At 43.2% G+C, this 18,263-nt stretch overlaps 1 protein-coding gene across 1 annotated transcript in view; it reads right to left on the minus strand.

Moving 5' to 3' along the window:
- hivep3a (HIVEP zinc finger 3a) overlaps positions 1–17,957 on the minus strand; it is a 31,713-nt gene extending 13,756 nt beyond the window's left edge. The window contains exons 1-3 of the mRNA XM_061741187.1: positions 17,860–17,957; positions 5,090–9,176; positions 1,698–1,876 (exon numbers count right to left, since the gene is read on the minus strand). Coding sequence (XP_061597171.1) covers positions 1,698–1,876; positions 5,090–8,833 — 3,923 coding nt within the window. The 5' untranslated portion in view covers positions 8,834–9,176; positions 17,860–17,957. The remainder of the gene's footprint in view (positions 1–1,697; positions 1,877–5,089; positions 9,177–17,859) is intronic.
- Between the last annotated feature and the right edge of the window lie 306 nt (positions 17,958–18,263).

Consider the following 18,263-nt stretch of genomic DNA (forward strand, 5'->3'; position numbering starts at 1 on the left):
CACTCAGCGTGAAAGAAGTCATTACTCCTAAAGAAACATAAAAAAAAACAGATTACAGTTTGTAAAAAGACACCAAGACAAAGACCTTAATTTCTGTAGACATGTCCTGTGGTCTGACGAACCTAATGCCCCGTTTACACGTAGCAAAAACTGCGGTGTTTTGCCGTTCGTTTACACGAAAACAAAGCTCAAAGTCACCAAAAACGATCATTTCTGAAAACTCCGGCCAAAGTGGAGATTTGCAAAAACTCCGTCTTCACGTTTGCTTGTAAACAGAGGGAATCAGACATTTAGGCTATGCTGCAGGAGGACATCAACATGATCCACTGGGCGGTGCCCATCACCTCTCTTTCTCTTTCCTTTCTCAGTATCTCATAACCATCATTGTTGTCCATTGTTGTTGTAGTTTGTTGTGCTGGTCTGCCCCCTCCTTTTTTCTTCTGTACATGTTTGCAGGCCAGAGCTTCAGGAGCTGCATGCTGACCTGCAGTCCCCTCCTTCTGATCATTTCAATGCTGCTTCCACCTGTCTGTATTGATGTCTGGTAGATGCCTGCTGACATCCTGCCCTGCAGTCCCCCCCGCCCATCCGACCACCTCAGTGTCTGCTGTCTACATCTGTTTATATAGTCATCCTTGTACTGCACCAATTAGCCATTGTATCTGTGTCTCTCCTTTCTCTGTTCTTCATTCTCTCTGTCTGTTTTCTCCTTTCCTGCTCTGCCCAGCTGGTCTTCAGCAGGAGGGTCCCCCCTTCTGATCCTGGTCCAGGTTTCTTCCCTCCTAAAGGGGAGTTTTTCTTGCCACTGTTGGGCTTAAGAATTTTCTCTCACTGGGGGAGTTTTTACCTGCCATTGTTTATGTTATGTTTATGTAATAATTGCTCGGGGGTCATGTTCTGGTCTCTGGAAAGATCCTAGAGACAACTTTTGTTGTAATAGACGCTATATAAATAAAATGTAATTGAATTAACGTAAAGACCCCACTTCTGACCTTATGCGTCACATTAACGCACATCCTAGCTCACCTCTGTACAGACTCATTACTCAAGCACTTTAAAACCAACATGTTCTACATTTTTTCTTTTAATATTATTTGTTCTTTTGTATTGCACCAATCCCCACAACAAATTCCTTGTGTGTTAAACTACTGGGCAATAAACTCTTTTTGATTCTGATAGTCTAATTCGAACACTGGAAGTATCGGTGCGATGATTAATTAAACCACTGACTATTCACCTGATAACTCAGCTGATTTTTCGACCAATATTAGTAGGTGACACCAAGTCCACTGTGACCATTAGGGAAATGGTTACCTTGAACCGAGTCCTTCGTGTTCTTTCAGTGTAATCACGCTCTCTCACAAGCTAATAACTCATACCACGCACCAACACAGAGCCACATTTTCCCCTGCTACCATTGTTGTCAACGTGACATCAACAATGTTCTGCTGCTCCTATGACGACTGGTGTTAATGAATCTCTGCAGGGGCAGAGGAAGCGGTGCAGTTTCCTGGCTTCGGCTCCTCAACAGATGGGCTCTGTTGGTGTAGACAACAGTTTCCAGACCATACTGCACTGTGATGCAAGCTCTCAAAGCTAGGTAATGGAGTACAGCAGTAATGATAAACACAATATGCCACCGGTCAAAGCGACCTTACTTCCTTTGCAGTGAGGAGCTGTCACAAAGTCCTGCTGACCTGTTCTCTGAGATCCAATCTTCAGGAGATTTTTGGTTTCTGGAGCATGACTGGACATCCTCCTCCGGCCGTTCTAACTCCTCCTTCTCCTCCCCTTCGCCATCCCTGTTGTCATCTGCTGACCGCAGGTCCTTCTCTGTCCTGTCGTGCTCTCTGCAGTCGGGCGGATTGTCGTAGATCTAAACTCGAAAGAGACATGGGCAAATTCACCAACTCTGCTCCAGCATGCCCAGGGAGACAAAAATTGGGAATTCTGGTTGAACATTGTGTTTTATAGTATTATTTAAAGCACACAAATATGCAGCCACATGGGATGAACAGCAACACATCACATATTTCATATTCATCCATCAAACATGCACATCACATTGATTAAGAAAAGCTAAGAAAATATGCAGAAGTGTTAAAAACTAAGCACTCCCCTACAGCTCTACAGGACTTACGAGGACAAGCACAAGTCAGGTGCCTCTACTCAAAAGCACTTGATTAACTCCTATAAAAGTTCTTACAGTTTGCTGCTTTGAATCATTCACACGTGTGTTAACAGCATGCCAAGGAGGAAACACATCAGCAGTAATCTTAGAGAAGGAAGCATCACTATAAATAGTTGTAAAGGCTTAAAAAAAGCATTTCCTAAGCCATTTCCAAACAATTTCCAGGTTTCTCACAAGTGGATGTCCCAACAAGTTCATCCAAACACCAGACTTCAATACTCAGAGAAACACAAAAAAGTCCAGTAAACACATCTGTACAGGCTCATTCATGACAACACAGTTAGAAAAGGACTCGGAAAGTGTTGTTTTGTTGCAGGAGCTGACAGGAGAAAGCCTCTTCTCTCTTTGTATTTTAACAGTAATTCTGGACTAATGTCTTTTCATCAGATGAGATTTTTGGTCCTAATTGGGTTGTCAATTGATTGATCTTTTTAAAAATCACACTTAATCAAAAGATGTTCATAGTTAACTTGATTAGTTAACTATTTTTTTTCTGTCTACATGAAAGGATGTTTTTCAAATCGTAGTAATAGAGCAGCAGACAATTTTGGTTACTTTAAACGTATGGTTGTTGTTTTATTATACGTCAGAAACATGTCCTGATTTTTTGTCCAGAGTTTGTCCAGAGAGGACAAACTTTGGTCAAACAAGCAGAAACTGGTAACCCAGCATCTGATTTTCCCAATGAAACATGTGAAAGTGGATGGTCTGCTGTGTACGCTCCTTAAAGGGAAAGTTCGTTTTTTTACAACCTGGACCTTATTTATGACATTTTTTATGGTCGTATACTCACCCAGGCAAGTTTGGTGTCATTTGGAGTCCTTCGGAAGATATTAGGGTTTTTTTTGCGAGCCGCTTCTCCATATAATGGTAGTGAATGGGGCACAGCGGGACACAGACGATGCAGCGTCTAAATAACACATGATTGCCGCGAAACAAATCAGTTTGTAAACAAGACCTCTGAACTCATGACGTCATCTCTGTGCGCGCACTCTGTCCTCCGTTCAGTGAGCTCTTCAGCCATATACTCTGGCTCAAAACGGTAAGGACGTCCATCATATTCAAAGTCGTCGTCCACAACCTCAGAATTTGACAAATATTCAGACATGTTTCAAATAACTAACAGTAAACTAACAGTAACGAACTCCAGCTGTACACAGAGCTGTGTCTGGGACGCGCACACAGAGATGACGTCATGAGTTCAGAGGTCTTGTTTACAAACTGATTTATTTGTTACACACAAAGCCCCGGATGTAGACAACAGGTCCTGGAAGCAGATCTAGTGATTCATAAAAGAAATGAAGAGTTTCGCGGCAATCATGTGTTATTTAGACGCTGCATCGTCTGTGTCCCGCTGTGCCCCAGGCGCTACCGTTATATGGAGAAGCGGCTCGCAAAAAACCCCCTAATATCTTCCGAAGGACTCCAAATGACACCAAACTTGCCTGGGTGAGTATACGACTATAAAAAATGTCATAAATAAGGTCCAGGTTGTAAAAAAACGAACTTTCCCTTTAATGCCAACAGTTTGCATTAACTTATTCCTAACGCGTTAACTTTGACAGGAGTATCTCCTAATGCATAGTGCCATCAAAAATGTCACCCATACACTGTGCTGGTTTGATGTGAATAACCCCTCGTACCAGCTGCCAAGCATAATCATGGAAGCTTGATGTTTTGAAGTTACAACTCCCATTCAGTTTTCAACTGAATGAACATTAAACTCTACTATATAACAGTATAGAGGGAATGTGCATGACGTCACAGATGCGACTTCACAGCGGGTTACGCCCACTGAGTGGCAGAAAGACTGAGTGGCAGCGTAGACTTTCAGTTTGAGCAACTGGAAAACATCTAAAATGGGAAAGAGCTGTTGTGCGATCGACTGTACTCATAGATTTAGCAAGAAATCGGAGTTATCGTTTTACAGACTGCCGAAAAATAAACTTAAGAGAGACAAATGGATCGCTGCAATTCACAGAAACAACTGGATTCCAGGCATCCAAACGTGGATTTTCGGTGTCCTCATCACTTTAATTTCTACTACAAATCCTGCCTTGAAGTAAGACCAAACGTCAAGACTTTTGTATGCCTTCAAGCTTTGCTTCGTGTATTTCCCCGGCATAGAAATTAAGTACATATAAATATCAGGAAACTGGATTCGTGGCCGAATATTATTGTCCATGGACCACTGGTTCTTGGGGTAACTGTACGGGTCACTGTCAAATCCAACTGACTTTAATTTAAGCCCATAATCGGCTGTTATCCCGTCTTCTCCACTAGTTGCAGCCATTTTTGCTGATGTTTTGCCACTCAGTGCGAGTAAGGGGGCGTGGTCGAGTGGGGAAGTGACGTCAATGCAGACCCTCTATTCTAAAAGGTCCAGGCTCCAACAGAGTTGAAATGAATTGGTGAGACCTTCACACAGCTGTGATTTATTTAATGCCAACAAACGTTCATAAACTGAAGCAACGTTGCAGAAAAAAAAGTGTTCTAAATGCCAAAAGGAGATACTGATAAAGTCAGACAGAAATTAATTACTTATTGCTACTAAAGGTGGTCCTAGAAGCTACTGGATCATTTAGTATTGTTAGTTTATCCAGACACCGCTTCTGCACTTTTTCTTGTATTAGCTGAATAATGTCAGTATAATATGCTTCGTTAAGATCAGATAAATATCACAGTTGAAGACTTGTAAAGGCCCTTTATGTCCTGATACACAAAACCACACAAAACCTTCCAATTGCAAGAGTGTGCTTCATTTTTTTTCCTTTTTCTTTTCTTCTTTTGAGTTGTCATTAAATCAATCTGTTCATTTCCAGAAGTTATTTTGTCATTGTCAACTCCTGAAATCAGTGGAACAGCTTTACAGACAGATGTTATCAGCGTTGTAATTACCTCAGGGGAGCAGGATCTCTTGTCCTCTTGCTCCACTGACTCAGTTTTCCTGACTGACATGGGGGATGTGGTGTAAATGGAAGGACTGAGCCTCTGCTTACAATGCAGGAGGGAGATTGCCATCTTGCTGGAGAGCCCAGGTGGATTGGGATCATAGCTGCTGGTAGACCACGAGGAATAAACTGAGGGCTTCCCTTCACCCAGAGCGGACGGATTTGGTTTGATATAGTTCAAATAGCACCAGCTGTTACAGGTGCCGGACAGCAGACTGGGGAACGAGGTTTCAACAGATGAGACTGAACAACCAACTTCTGGTAAACATGATTGATTCTCCAGTTTGATTTCTTGGTTGGATCTGTCAACTGTTGCTGTTTCGGTACACCCCACCTTCTTTTCCTCCTCTTCTTTTACTCTTTTCTGTTGCTGCTGTGACTCAGGATGGAACTCTATACTGTTTGAAGGGGAAAGCATGCGCTTACTTCCTCCTGAACCTGATAACTTAAGCTCGCCAGACCATTTTTGGATATCTGAACTCATGTTTCTGTGGCTTCTGTATGGAGCAGCTGAAGCACCTATACTGGGTGAGATGGCGCAAATTGCCTCCTGGGGCCTTGGGGAGGTGGACTGAGACAATGTAGTGTATATAGCACATGCGGGGGTGAGCGTGTTTGTTTGCAGACGCACTGCTACAGCTGTTGATGAGAGTGGCCTCAGTATTTCAAAACTGGAAGTGATGTGAGGGACAGAGTGCTGATTGCTTTGAACCTCTGAATAGTCCCCATGTTGGGAGGGAATCTCTAACTTTAGCCCTGTAGACAAAGGGAGATAGAGCGCTCTGGCAGCCCCTGATGGTCCATGTGTTGGACTGGGTTGTGGTGCTTGGATGCATGAGGCCTTCTTTGTTACACCTGAAGAAGGGACATGGGTGCTCGACACTTCTGTGTCACCCATTAAACAAATATTTTGACTAAGATTCCACTGAGAGAAAATTTCCTTGTGCTGCGAGTCTATGGGATCACATGAGATTCCCCCACCTGAGGAGGAGGAGGTCGTATGACAAGTTGGCCTTGCTTGAGAAGATCTAACGTGTTCGGGGCTATGCCTGAGCCTGACATTCTCTTCCTCCAGCTCCTCATTTCGATCTGTAATTGCAGCATGTTTCATGAGGAGGCATTTTCTTCTTTCCCTCCAGCCAACTACAGAACGTTCAGGGGACAGACAACTGTAGTCAAACGACTTACTGCGGGTCTCGCCCATTAGGACACTTGGTAGAGAGTCGTGAGGGGCTTGTTCAGATGCTGAGCGCCTCATTTCTCTGTGCTGATGCACCCCAGGCACCGTCAACATGGGGTGAGCTCTTGATCTCCTCAGGGGCGTTGAAGTTGCCATCTCCATATCTGGTCTATTTGGTTCTTCAAAAGACGTGGAACGACTGGATGCACACGATGCAGTGCTATCCTGACTGGGGCTGTGTGGCAAAGATATAGAGTCAAAACTGGAATCCCCTGAGGACTGCGCAGCCTCAGCTAGACGTAAACGCTTTTTCTTTGGTGGAAGTTTTTCAATGGGAAGCTGTGCCAGAGAAGGACTCCTCTGTGGCCACTGAAATTCGTCAAGTTTCTCCAAATTTCTTGTGGTTGGCGTTGGCTCTGTTGAGATCTCTGAACTAATGCTGAAATCTTCCGTCACCAGAATTTCTGGAACCTGAACATTGTTTTGACGAATCAGCTTCCGGGCAGTAAGCTTTGCCGATTGCTGTTGGTGTGGTTTCTTCAGAACCAATTGATGTTCCTCATCAGGTAGTGAGTTCTGTATTTTCTGTAGATTCTCGTGAGACAAAGATTCTTGTTTTTCAAATGAACTGGTGTGTTGAATTACTGAACAGGTTTGAATTGCATGCCTTCTTTCACTTTTACTGTGTCCGGATAAAAGGGTTGAGGAGGAAGGAGAAGAAGGGTCATCAAACTCAAAACTCTCTTCTTTTCTTCTCTTACGAACTGTCAAAGCGCCTGCCCTGGCTGTATGATTATCTAGCTGTGAGCACTCCATTTGACCAATTACCACTTTATTTTCAGGGTTATGAGCAAGGCACACACGTTGCTTGTGTTTCTTATAACCTTCCCAATCCTTGCATCCAGTGCCACAGGTCTCACACTCATATGGCTGTAGTAGATGTTGCTTATGGTCAGGCACAGAGGTTATGCTGTTGGGGAAAAATGAGGGAGAAACCTCGTGATCCTCTTTCGTAAGGTCGGCACCAAATGAGATTTCAATAGCTGGCTGCCGTCTCAGCGTTCCAAAACGACGGGATGTCTGTGTTTCAGAAGGCTGCCGATCATCAAAGGACTGGCTTAAGCGGAATTTGCTAGAGCGACCACATGAGGAATCAAATGAACTAGCTTCAGACGGCATCGAGTGACTTCGTACAAGACAAGAAGTGGGTATTTGGCCAGTTGGCTTCTCCACACTTGAAGATGGATGATTGAATTTTTCACATGGAACTCCCATGCTGATGGAGCCAGTACTTTTATAGCTCACATCTCCAGCTTTGGGGCTGTGAATGAGTGTTTCTTTGACACTTGAGTTCTTCTGAGACTCTGAACTGTTTTTTCTTGAGAGTGAGAATCTCCTTGGTTTTACACTGTCGATTTTACTGGTGTCCACCACCGCCTCATTGATAGTGATGAGTTTGGTGATATGGTCAATGACCTGTTTCTTGGGTACAGTGAATGAGATGTTCTTCTCTTCCTGACCAGAAGGATGTTGGTTATGATGACGAGACATCCTCTGTAGGTGACCAAGACGTCCATATTTACCAAGGATAATCTCTGCATAGCTTTTGGCACTTGTATTCGGGGCACCATCTTGGGACTGTTCAGTACTTTCAGAGCGGGAGAAATAGCCAGATTCTGTACTGCCTCTACTCCCTGATGTTAGAGATGAGGTCTTTTCATCAGCTGAGTCTTGAGGAGCATGTTTTCCTCTGCTCAAACGCAGGGCCAACCTCTTTTTCACTGCATGGGAGTCACTGCTTCCTCCAGTGCAATCTTTCGCCCCGTCCGCTTCATAACCCTTCATTGAGGCTATGCTGCTTTGTCTATCTGTCAGGGCTGAAGCTGATGATAGCTGTCTTGTTTCATCCTCTGACTCAGTCACTTGGTCATCCAGAGATTTTGGTTCCCCAAGTGCTAGACCTGCCTTCACTCTGTGGGTATGTGATTTGCGGTGTTTGTACAGGTTACTCTTGGTCTTAAAAGAGAATCCACATGGAGCACATGGATAGGGCCTTTCTCCTGTGTGGGAGCGAATATGTTTCTGTAAGACACTGGGCTTTGCACATGCACGGCCACAGTATGTGCAAACATATTTCCCAGGTCTCTGAGGCTTGCGCTCACATTTCTGCTTTGCGCTGTCCTCATGGGTTTCTGATTTCGACTGGGTAAGGGTACCTCCTGAAGACGACAAGACTCCTGGCTTTGTTTGTGCTGGTGCCTCCTGTTTCTGCTCCAAAACTGTATCCGAGTCAATGCTCTGTCGCTGGCGCCTGAGGCGTTTACGTTCAGGTTTCTGACGTCTGAACTGTGTGGGTTGCTGCTGTGAGCCATGCGACTTTGAGGAAACAGTTTCCTGATGATGCTGGGAGGGAGACTTGGGCTGGCGGCCTGGCTGAGGAGACTCTGGTTGACAGTGTTCTTGGCCTCTGGGCTGCTCCCCAGTCGTTAGGCAGCTATGCAAGGCCTCCATAAAACAGGAGGTCAGCCTCAGGTAGACACTTGGGGTGCGTCTGCCTAAACTAGGCCACAGGATAAAGCCAAGTCATTAACTAGATTAAATAAGGGGGAATTAAGTCAAATTATCCACCTGGCAGGTGTTTAACTCAGTGCTTTATTGCTTGACAACAAAGTGACGCCATTAGACATTGGCCATCGGCATCAAAGAGTCCAGCAGTGAGGAAACATGTGCTCTCGATGAAGTCCTTTGCAATCCTGACTTAAAGTATCCCATCATGGAGTTCTCAGCCAGTCTTGCTGCCACACAATGATGGTTATTTTGCTCAGTTAAATGGATGACTCCGCTGTCCTCTCATCTGTAAAACAAAAAAGATCTCATCACTCAGGATAGTGCATATAGTTCAATTTTCATTAAAGCATTATGGAAATATAGCCTTTTTTGGTCTTTTATTATAAATAACTGCATTTTCTTTTAAAAACTCAGACATTAAGATTGGGACTGATGTATGTAAACCTGACAACATCTTGAAATTATCTGATAATGCTGGATTTGAGTCAACAACTCTTCCTTAAAAAGGATGATCATACACATCAATGCGGCCACACAACTCTGCACATGTGGATAGCTTTAACTGCTTCCCATGTTTCTTATACATTTCCTCTGATTAAATATGATTTCAGACATTTTAAAATGTAAAGATGGCTGCTAGATGTGAGCATCTCAGAAGAGATAGTGAAGAAAATTCCCAATGTTATCTTGTGCCAGCACACTGAAACAGTAAACAAGGCATCCCACGCACTGACCAGCTGGTTTCTACACCCACATTCTGGTGGAAAATGGCAAAGCTGCTGGATATTATCCAAATGACAAATAACATGTTGATAACCACGTGTGGATCGTTAGAGCAACATACATGTTAATATAGGAGCCTTTACAACGAACTGAAAGAGAGTGCAAATGCTTCTTAACCTCATCTCGGTTCTACAAAATATTTTACCAATCATTTTTCATTCAGACCCCAACACAGCATAGAAGTTTGTGAATTTGGAATAAAACATTCAAGATGTCATCAAAGTGTTGACCTATACCTTTAATTTAGGAGGTTTCACAAAAATATGGCATTTAACATTTAGAGCTTACACACGTTTTAAGAAAGTACCCCACAATTTCAGGGAGTTTTCCTGCACAGCTATAGGTTGTTCCGTCATTAGTTAAAGACAAATGAAGCAGATCAAAGGTCTGAAGATGAAATCAGGCACTGAGTTGGCATCTGGAAGCTGTCTGAACACTATTAAAAGACCTGGAAGATTAATTTCCTTTGTGGAGTAAAACCCCTTCACAACATCGACAGAAGTCAAGAATAATGGAGAAGGTCGGTATATAATCTTCGAAATCTACAATAAAGAGGCACCTTCTTGAATACAAATATAGAGGGATTACAACAGGGTGCCAACCACTGGTAATACTGAAGAACAAGAAATCCAGATTAAACTTTGTCAGAAAATGTGTAAAATCGACTCTTTTATGCAAGAATCAGATTCTTTGTACCGATGAAATTGAACCAGAAATGGGTGGAGAAAGAAAGGAAGATGATTAAAACAAACTAAATCATCTGCCAAACATGGGTCCTTGGTCACCTCTCGGACTAAGGCCCTTCTCCCCCGATTGCTCAGCTTAGGTGGGCGGCCAGCTCTAGGGAGATTCCTGGTGGTTCCAAACTTCTTCCATTTAAGGATGATGCAGGCCACAGTGCTCACTGGGACCTTGAAAGCAGCAGAAATTTTTCTGTACCCTTCCCCAGATTTGTGCTTCGAAACAATCCTGTTTCGGAGGTCTGAAGACAATTCTTTTGACTTCATGTTTGGTTTGTGTTGCAACATGCACTGCCAACTGTGAGAGCTTATATAGACAGGTGTGTGTCTTTCCAAATCAAGTCCAATCAACTGAATTCACCACAGGTGGACTCTGATTAAGCTGTAGAAACAACTTGAGAGAGATCAGTGGAAACAGAATGAACCAGAGCTCAATTTTGAGCTTCATGGCAAACGTTCTGAATACTTATGTACAGGTGATATTTATAGTTTTTTTATTTTTTATAAATTTACAAAAAGTTCTTTCATGTTGTCTTTATGGGGTATTTTGTGTAGAATTCTGAGAAAAAAAAAAGAATTTATTCCTATTATCAATAGGGCTGTAACATAAAAGAATGTGGGAAAAGTGAAGCGTTCTGAATACTTTCCGGACTGACTGTATTTCTATTCAAGAAGGTGCCTCTTGATTGTAGATTTCGAAGATTATATACCGACCTTCTCCATTATTCTTGACTTCTGTCGATGTTGTGAAGGGGTTTTACTCCACCAAGGAAATTAATTTCCCCGGCGTAGAAATTAAGTACATATAAATATCAGGAAACTGGATTCGTGGCCAAATATTAATGTCCATGGACCACTGGTTCTTCAGGTAACTGAACGGGTCCCTGTCAAGTCAAACTAATTTAAGCCCATAATTGGCTGTTATCCCGTCTTCTCCACTAGTTGCAGCCATTTTTGCTAATGTTTTGCCACTCAGTGCAAGTAAGGGGGCGTGGTCCAGTGGGAAAGTGACGTCAATGCATACCCTCTATTGATGATGTGACTGATGACAGAAATAGCATCGCAAATTCAGAGGTGTTCACGTCTCTAATCTCCATTCATATTCACACACATGCAATAAAATAGAGGACAGAGGTCCACAGAGCTAATGGATAATGGCCATATATACTGCGAGAGAAACTCAGGACTTTTTGAAGCCTAGGAACTGGAATTTTCTTCAAAAACCAAAGTGCGTTCCCTAATCTCAATTTAGTACTGTAGTAGTTTACTGAAGACAACACTGAGGGCACAGAGGCCCATGAACAAGCATCAGTAAAGGTGGCTTCAGCGAACCTCTGGAAAAGTATCTCCAGGGACAAAACTCAGAATCTGGGGATGTTCACACAAAAGCCAGTCATTGACTGCAAGTATTTCAGTATCAAAAATGTGCTTATATATACAATCATGTCCAAATCCTTTTGGTGCTGTGAAACCTCATAAATTGAAGCTTTGATTACATCTTGATTGATTTATTAGAAATGTGTGGAGGCAAAAAACTGTAATTTTCCAAATACTTCAGGACAAAGTACCTTCGTACATATGTACATATATACATACATATATATATATGCACAATATGTAGGTACGATAGTATGTACAGTTGTGTGAAAAAGTGTTTGCCCCCTTCCCGATTTCTTACTATTTTGCAAGATTGTCACACTTAAATGTTTCAGATCATCAAACAAATTTAAATATTGGACAAAGATAACACAAGTAAACACAAAATGCAGTTTTTAAATGAAGGTTTTTATTAATAAGGGGAAAGAAAAATCCAAACCTACATAGCCCTGAGTGAAAAAGTGATGCCCCCCCACTGTTAAAATATAAATTATCTGTGGTTTATCACATCTTTGGAAAGCTCAGTTCAATTTCTCCAGCCACACCCAGGCCTGATTACTGCCACACCTGTTCTCAATCAAGAAATCACTTAAATAGAACCTGCCTGACAAAGTGAAGTCGACCAAAAGATCCTCAAAAGCTAGACATCATGCTGCCATCCAGAGACATTCAGGAACAAATGTGAAACAAAGTAATTGAGATCTATCAGTCTGGAAAAGGTTCCAAAGCCATTTATAAAGCTTCAGTGAGAGCCATTATCCACAAATGGAGAAAACATGGAACAGTGGTGAACCTTTGATATTAGTACATACATGCATGTGTGCATATGTACATACATACACACACACAATCGTACTTTCGTCTATAATAGATAGATAAGTTCACCATATTCAGCTAGTTTACATGGTTGACAGAAGGCATGATGAGTGCATGACTTGATCCCCTATCACCTCCGTCACCCTTGATACAGTAAGTAAATCTGAACTCCCTGGAACACATGTATTTTTTTTCCATTGTTCCAGAAACCTTTATACTCCCAAGCAACATCATTTTTTATTTCTCTTTTTTGATGAACCTTATAAGTGGTTTGAAAATGCTCTTCACTACAAAACACTGAAGTGAATAATACTGTTTTGTTTTTTTTATTATGTTTCAAACATTTAAGTGATCTTGGATCATGATCCCTGAAGATTTTTTCTGACTACAATTCTTCCTTGAAGATGCTGGTTCATCATTGTCCTTCCAGGTTTTAACAGTGCTTTGGACTCTTCTTTGATCGATTCCAAACACTAACATCTTTTCCATAATTAAACCACTTTTCTTCTGACATGTTTGTTTAAGATTTGAGAAACTCCTCACTCCATCTGTTAAGTAAGGGTGTTTTCACACCTGTCCCGTTTGGAGCAGTTGTTCCGAAACAGGGAGCGTTTCCCCTTAAAGATCGGTACGTTAGGTATATGTATAAGTATAACACAGCATTCGCGCTCTGATGCGGGATAAAACAAGCAAGCCGAGATCCTAGGAAAGGTGGTCTCGGCTCGCTTCGATTCCAGACCTGGAGCGATTCGTTTGCAGTGAGAACATAATCCACACAGCAACCGACACAACTCCATCCATTGTGTATGTGCTACCCAGTGGTGGACAGTAACGGAGTAAATGTACTTGAGTACTGTACTTAAGTACATATCCAGAGGATTTGTACTTTACTTGAGTATTAGATTTCTTTGGTACTTATTACTCTTACTTGAATACATTTCCAAGACTAATATTTTTACTTTTACTCGAGTAAATTTCTAGGAAGGCTGAAAAGTACTCGTTACTTTCAGGTCTGCTCTTTTTTCTTCTTCCCTAAAATCCTATTGGACACAAGCTGTTTTTGTTTTTGTTTTTGAGACCTATCACAGTGCACGCTCTCCACTGGGATGTACGTAAAGCGTAAATACGTCAAGCCTCCTCAAAACGATACCGCCAAAGTAGCCTGCGTTTGTCAAGACAGAGCCGCGACAATGGCTACGCCTGCGTCAGGAGAAGAAAGACAATCCGCTGAGTCGTCTGAGTCTGATAATGAGCCGGACTCGGAGCAGGGACTTTCACAAAATCCTTGGCCGTATCTTAATGTTTGAGTTCGACCGAGTAAAAAACGAGGGCACAGACAAACCACAGACATTTATTTTCAAATGTTTATTGTGTCTGCCGAAGCAGAACTACCTCTGCTTTCAACAACTCAACATCAAATTCTCAGAAACAAGAGTTAAAAGATCCTTAAATTAATTTAGAAAAAATATAGTAATTTACTGATGTGGAAAATAAGAAATTTACTCTTACTCTTACTTGTACGTAAAGTAAATTTAAAAGCATTTACTTTTGGATACTTAAGTACCTTTAAAAGCAAGTACTTTTCTACTCTTACTCGAGTAATATTTTGACTGAGCTACTTTTACTTGTAACGGAGTAAATTTTGACCAGTAGTATTTGTACTCTTACTCAAGTACTGGGGTCGAGTACTCTGTCCACCTCTGGTGCTACCACGGCGCAAGGAGAAGAGTTGGCGCAGCCTCCACCACCTTCTCTCCTATTGGCCCACCGAGATGTCGTCACAGCGCAGCACGTGAAATGAAAAAATGTTCAATTCCGGCAGGCAGGCGCGGCACAAACGCCGCGGCAGGCGCCGCCGAGCTCGGCTCGATCCGCTCTTGCGCCGCGGTAGCACATACACAATGAATGGGATTGCCGGCGGTGGTCTGCGCTTTGCGCCCTCTATGTGAAGGGGGTTTAACCATTGTTGTTTTTCCCGGGGTACGGAAGAGGAAACTACTCCTGCGTTCATTTCTGACCAATGACAGAACAGTTGGTTCGCGCATGGCATTTGTTAACAGCTTTGAACCTCCACAGACGTTGCCTTGTGAACACAAATGCCACAAACGAAAAACGAAACAACTGTATCGATTTAGCCCCTGAATCGGAACAAAACAAACGGGCCACAGTAGGGATGTCCCGATCAGGTTTTTTTGCCCCCGAGTCCGAGTCCGAGTCCTTTGATTTTGAGGACTTGCCGATACCGAGTCCCGATCCGATACTTTTATAAAACAAAAAAAAATGAAGAAGAGAAAAGAAAATTATGCAGGATGACCCTTTTATTATATTTTAACATGTGTACTGTAAACTGAGCACTGAGCACATAGGAGGTAGGCAGCTCAGTATAAAAACATTTTCTTTTCTTTTTCTTTTTTTTTTTTTTTTTTTTAGCATAGGGCTGCTTCAGCTTCAAAACAAACAGGCGTGCTCTGCGCGCCAGCAGTGTATGGCTGCCGCTCCGAGCCCACTACTCCACGTGTGCGTTGATTTATGGTCCCGCGTCACAGCAACGCAGAGCCTTCCGCGACGCGGACCATAATGTCGGCGCCGCAGCTCCGCTTCAGTCCATGGATGTATTATGCTTCAGTCCTGGGGCCTCATCTATAAAGCTTGCTTGCGCAGAAAAAGCGCCTGAAAGTTGCGGAAGCCACCATCTACGCAAAGCCTCGGATCTAAAAAGAAAAAACTAACCGATGGCTGCCGCTCCAAGCCCACTACTCCACGCCGAAGAGGAAAAAAAAAAGTGTTCTGATTAAAATAAGGAAAGTTGGACTACCGTATATAACAATTGCGTTCATAAGGATAAAGTTTTTAAAAAAAATAAAAATTAAAGAAATTGTCTCTTCTCCCCGTGTGTGTCTGCCTGTCATGCACGGGTACTTGGGCGCATGTTGTTTACTTTTAAGCCGGAATTATGGTTCTGCGTCACACCAACGCAGAGCCTACGCCGTAGGGTCGGGCGTAGGGTGCGCGTCGCAGCGAACCCTACGCTGTAGACTCTGCGTCGGTGCGACGCGGAACCATAAATCAACGCACACGTGGATGTCGGCGCCAGTGAGTATTTTCACCGGACATTTTGACCGGAGAGATTATAAAATACCGGACTTCGGCATATTTTACCGGACAAAGTCCGGCAATTACTGGACAACGGAAACCCTGATATATATATATATCCGATTCCTGATCGGCTCATAACGTCCGAGTCCGGATCGAGTCTGCAATCACGTGATCGGCCCCGATTTCCGATCACGTGATCGGATCGGGACAACTCTAGGCCACAGGTCTGAAAGCCCCCTAAGTTAAATGACTCGTTCCCACCTAAAGCAGATTAATGACCAGCACAGTGTTTTTCCAGTGGGAGGCTCCGAGGTGTTGACTTAGTCAAATGGTGCTTTAAAAAGAAAAAAGGCCAGGTGGGTATATTCATATATAAACAATGATACTTGTGATCTGGCCATCACCTGATGACAGCTGGGATACGTTCCAGCCCCCCATGACCCCCAACGGGAGCAAGCAGGTATGGAATGGATAAAACTCTCTCCTGCTGATCCACTGAAGGTCAGTTCAGAGTCACTGCTGGAGCCAATCACAAATGTCAACAAGCAAGAGGTGGGAGTCCATTGCGCGTCCGTTTGTTTGTTTATACTAGAAAACTGAAATTGGAAGTCGGAATTTCTGAGTCAAAGTAGGAAAAATCGGCTGAAAGTTGTGTTTTCGACATTAACATCCAACAGAACATTATCAGCGAAGCGGCAAAGTTGAACCCAAGTGTGCTGATAGCTGCACAAATATTTGAACGTTTCTTGCTGTTTAAATTAAGCTCACACCCCGATCCTCACACGTTGAGGACTGTCAACTTTTGTTAGGAGCCAAGACAATGTGAGTCAATTCAGTTTCAAGATAAAGTGCTCTGACAAGACTCATACATGTTTTACATACTGTAAATGATGGAGTAGATTCGGTCATTTTAACTTTGTATGTGAACAAAAAGGGTAAACAAACTACAGTTTGTAACAGCATCTCAGAATGACAGGCACAAAAAGAGGAGAGTTCATGACCTCTGCTTCCACAGATTTGATGAGAACTTGAATATTCACAACAAAACAGGCATTGTTAGAAGCAGAAGTCACAATCTCCCGGCTTCCAAATCTGCAGGTGCTGAAACATAACATGACAATATGTAGAACAAATCTGAATTGAAAACACAAAAGCATAAATGACTACTTTTTTTTTTGTCAATTTCCTCTCCCGACACTAATGGGCACCCAGCAGTGGTTCCTATGGTAACAGCCCTAAACCATGTGGTAGCAGATGGAAGGAGAGCTGGAAGGCTAAATTTATCTTTGAGCATCCTCACCAAGAGAGAACGAGAGAGAGGGAGAGAGAGAGAGGCAGTCGGAGGTGCCTCCTTCCCAGAGACACTGAATTTTTGGAACACATGCTAAAAATCAATAGTTTAGGAGTCTGAAATGTGCACCAGACTCTTTATTCTTTCAGTGATACAATTTGTAATCCATCTTTTGTTAAATGTGACCTGTAAATACGTTTTGATAAAAACATCCTGCAACATTACAAAAGCTTTCATGTTAAAAAGGCAATCAATGGTCTTTATATACATCCAGTTGTTGATGTCAGAGAATGAACAATGTCGCCAGGAACGTGGAGTTCTCTAAGCAGCTCTCTGGGGACAGAGAAGAGCCCTCTGAAGGGCTGTGTGTGTGTGTGTGTGTGTGTGTGTGTGTGTGTGTGTGTGTGTGTGTGTGTGTGTGTGTGTGTGTGTGTGTGTGTGTGTGTGTGTGTGTGTGTGTGTGTGTGTAGGAGAAAGACGGCGGGCACATGTCGGGGGGCTCTCACAGGTCCACAGGACCAGGCTGGATGCAGCAGCACAGGGGTCTCATTCACTTCCAGTCCAAGCTGCCAGCTCTACTGCATGCAAAAGCATCTTCTTCACTCACACTCACTCCCGCATTCCCACTCACTCCTGCATTCCCACTCGCTGCCGTCTACAAACCAACACCAAATATTCAGCCCCTTCTGAATGTCTCAGAACACAATGCCAAAGACGACTCCTGTTTTTCCATCCCTGATGCTCCAGTCTCTTTGCAATAACAAAGACATGAATTGAGAAAAAATCTCCATGGTCCCCCAGAAAAATCACGTCACACACTTCCATCAAAATCCCTGCACATGACAAATGCATGTCTTTTGTTTTACCTGGCTGCAGGTGGTGTCATCCTCCACTTGTGAATGACTGGAAGCAGAGACGGGTGTAGAGAAGGGGAGAGAGGGAAAAGGATGAATGAGAGTGGCAGTGAGGAGAGGTAATCGAGCCTCCGCTCTACGTGCGCTGTGCTGACAAACAGGTAGCGGAGTATATCATGCGCATGAATGAGGAGGAGGGGACACTCTCTCCCCGTCCATCTCCTCTCCACGTCTCTCGTTCGGGTCAAAGTGAGGCAGCAGTTCCTTATTTGGACGTTGACGTAAGCATGCGTTTCTGTTGGCAGCGTGTCGGCCTGCACAGCTGGCAGGGAGCTGAGAGCTGGACAAGCAGGGGGAGACATCCGTGTTTTCATTTGACAAGGAGAGGAGGTGGAAGGGATTACTTCATCGTTTTA

The sequence above is a fragment of the Cololabis saira genome, chromosome 15 (assembly GCF_033807715.1).
Source record: "Cololabis saira isolate AMF1-May2022 chromosome 15, fColSai1.1, whole genome shotgun sequence".
Lineage (NCBI taxonomy): Eukaryota > Metazoa > Chordata > Actinopteri > Beloniformes > Belonidae > Cololabis > Cololabis saira.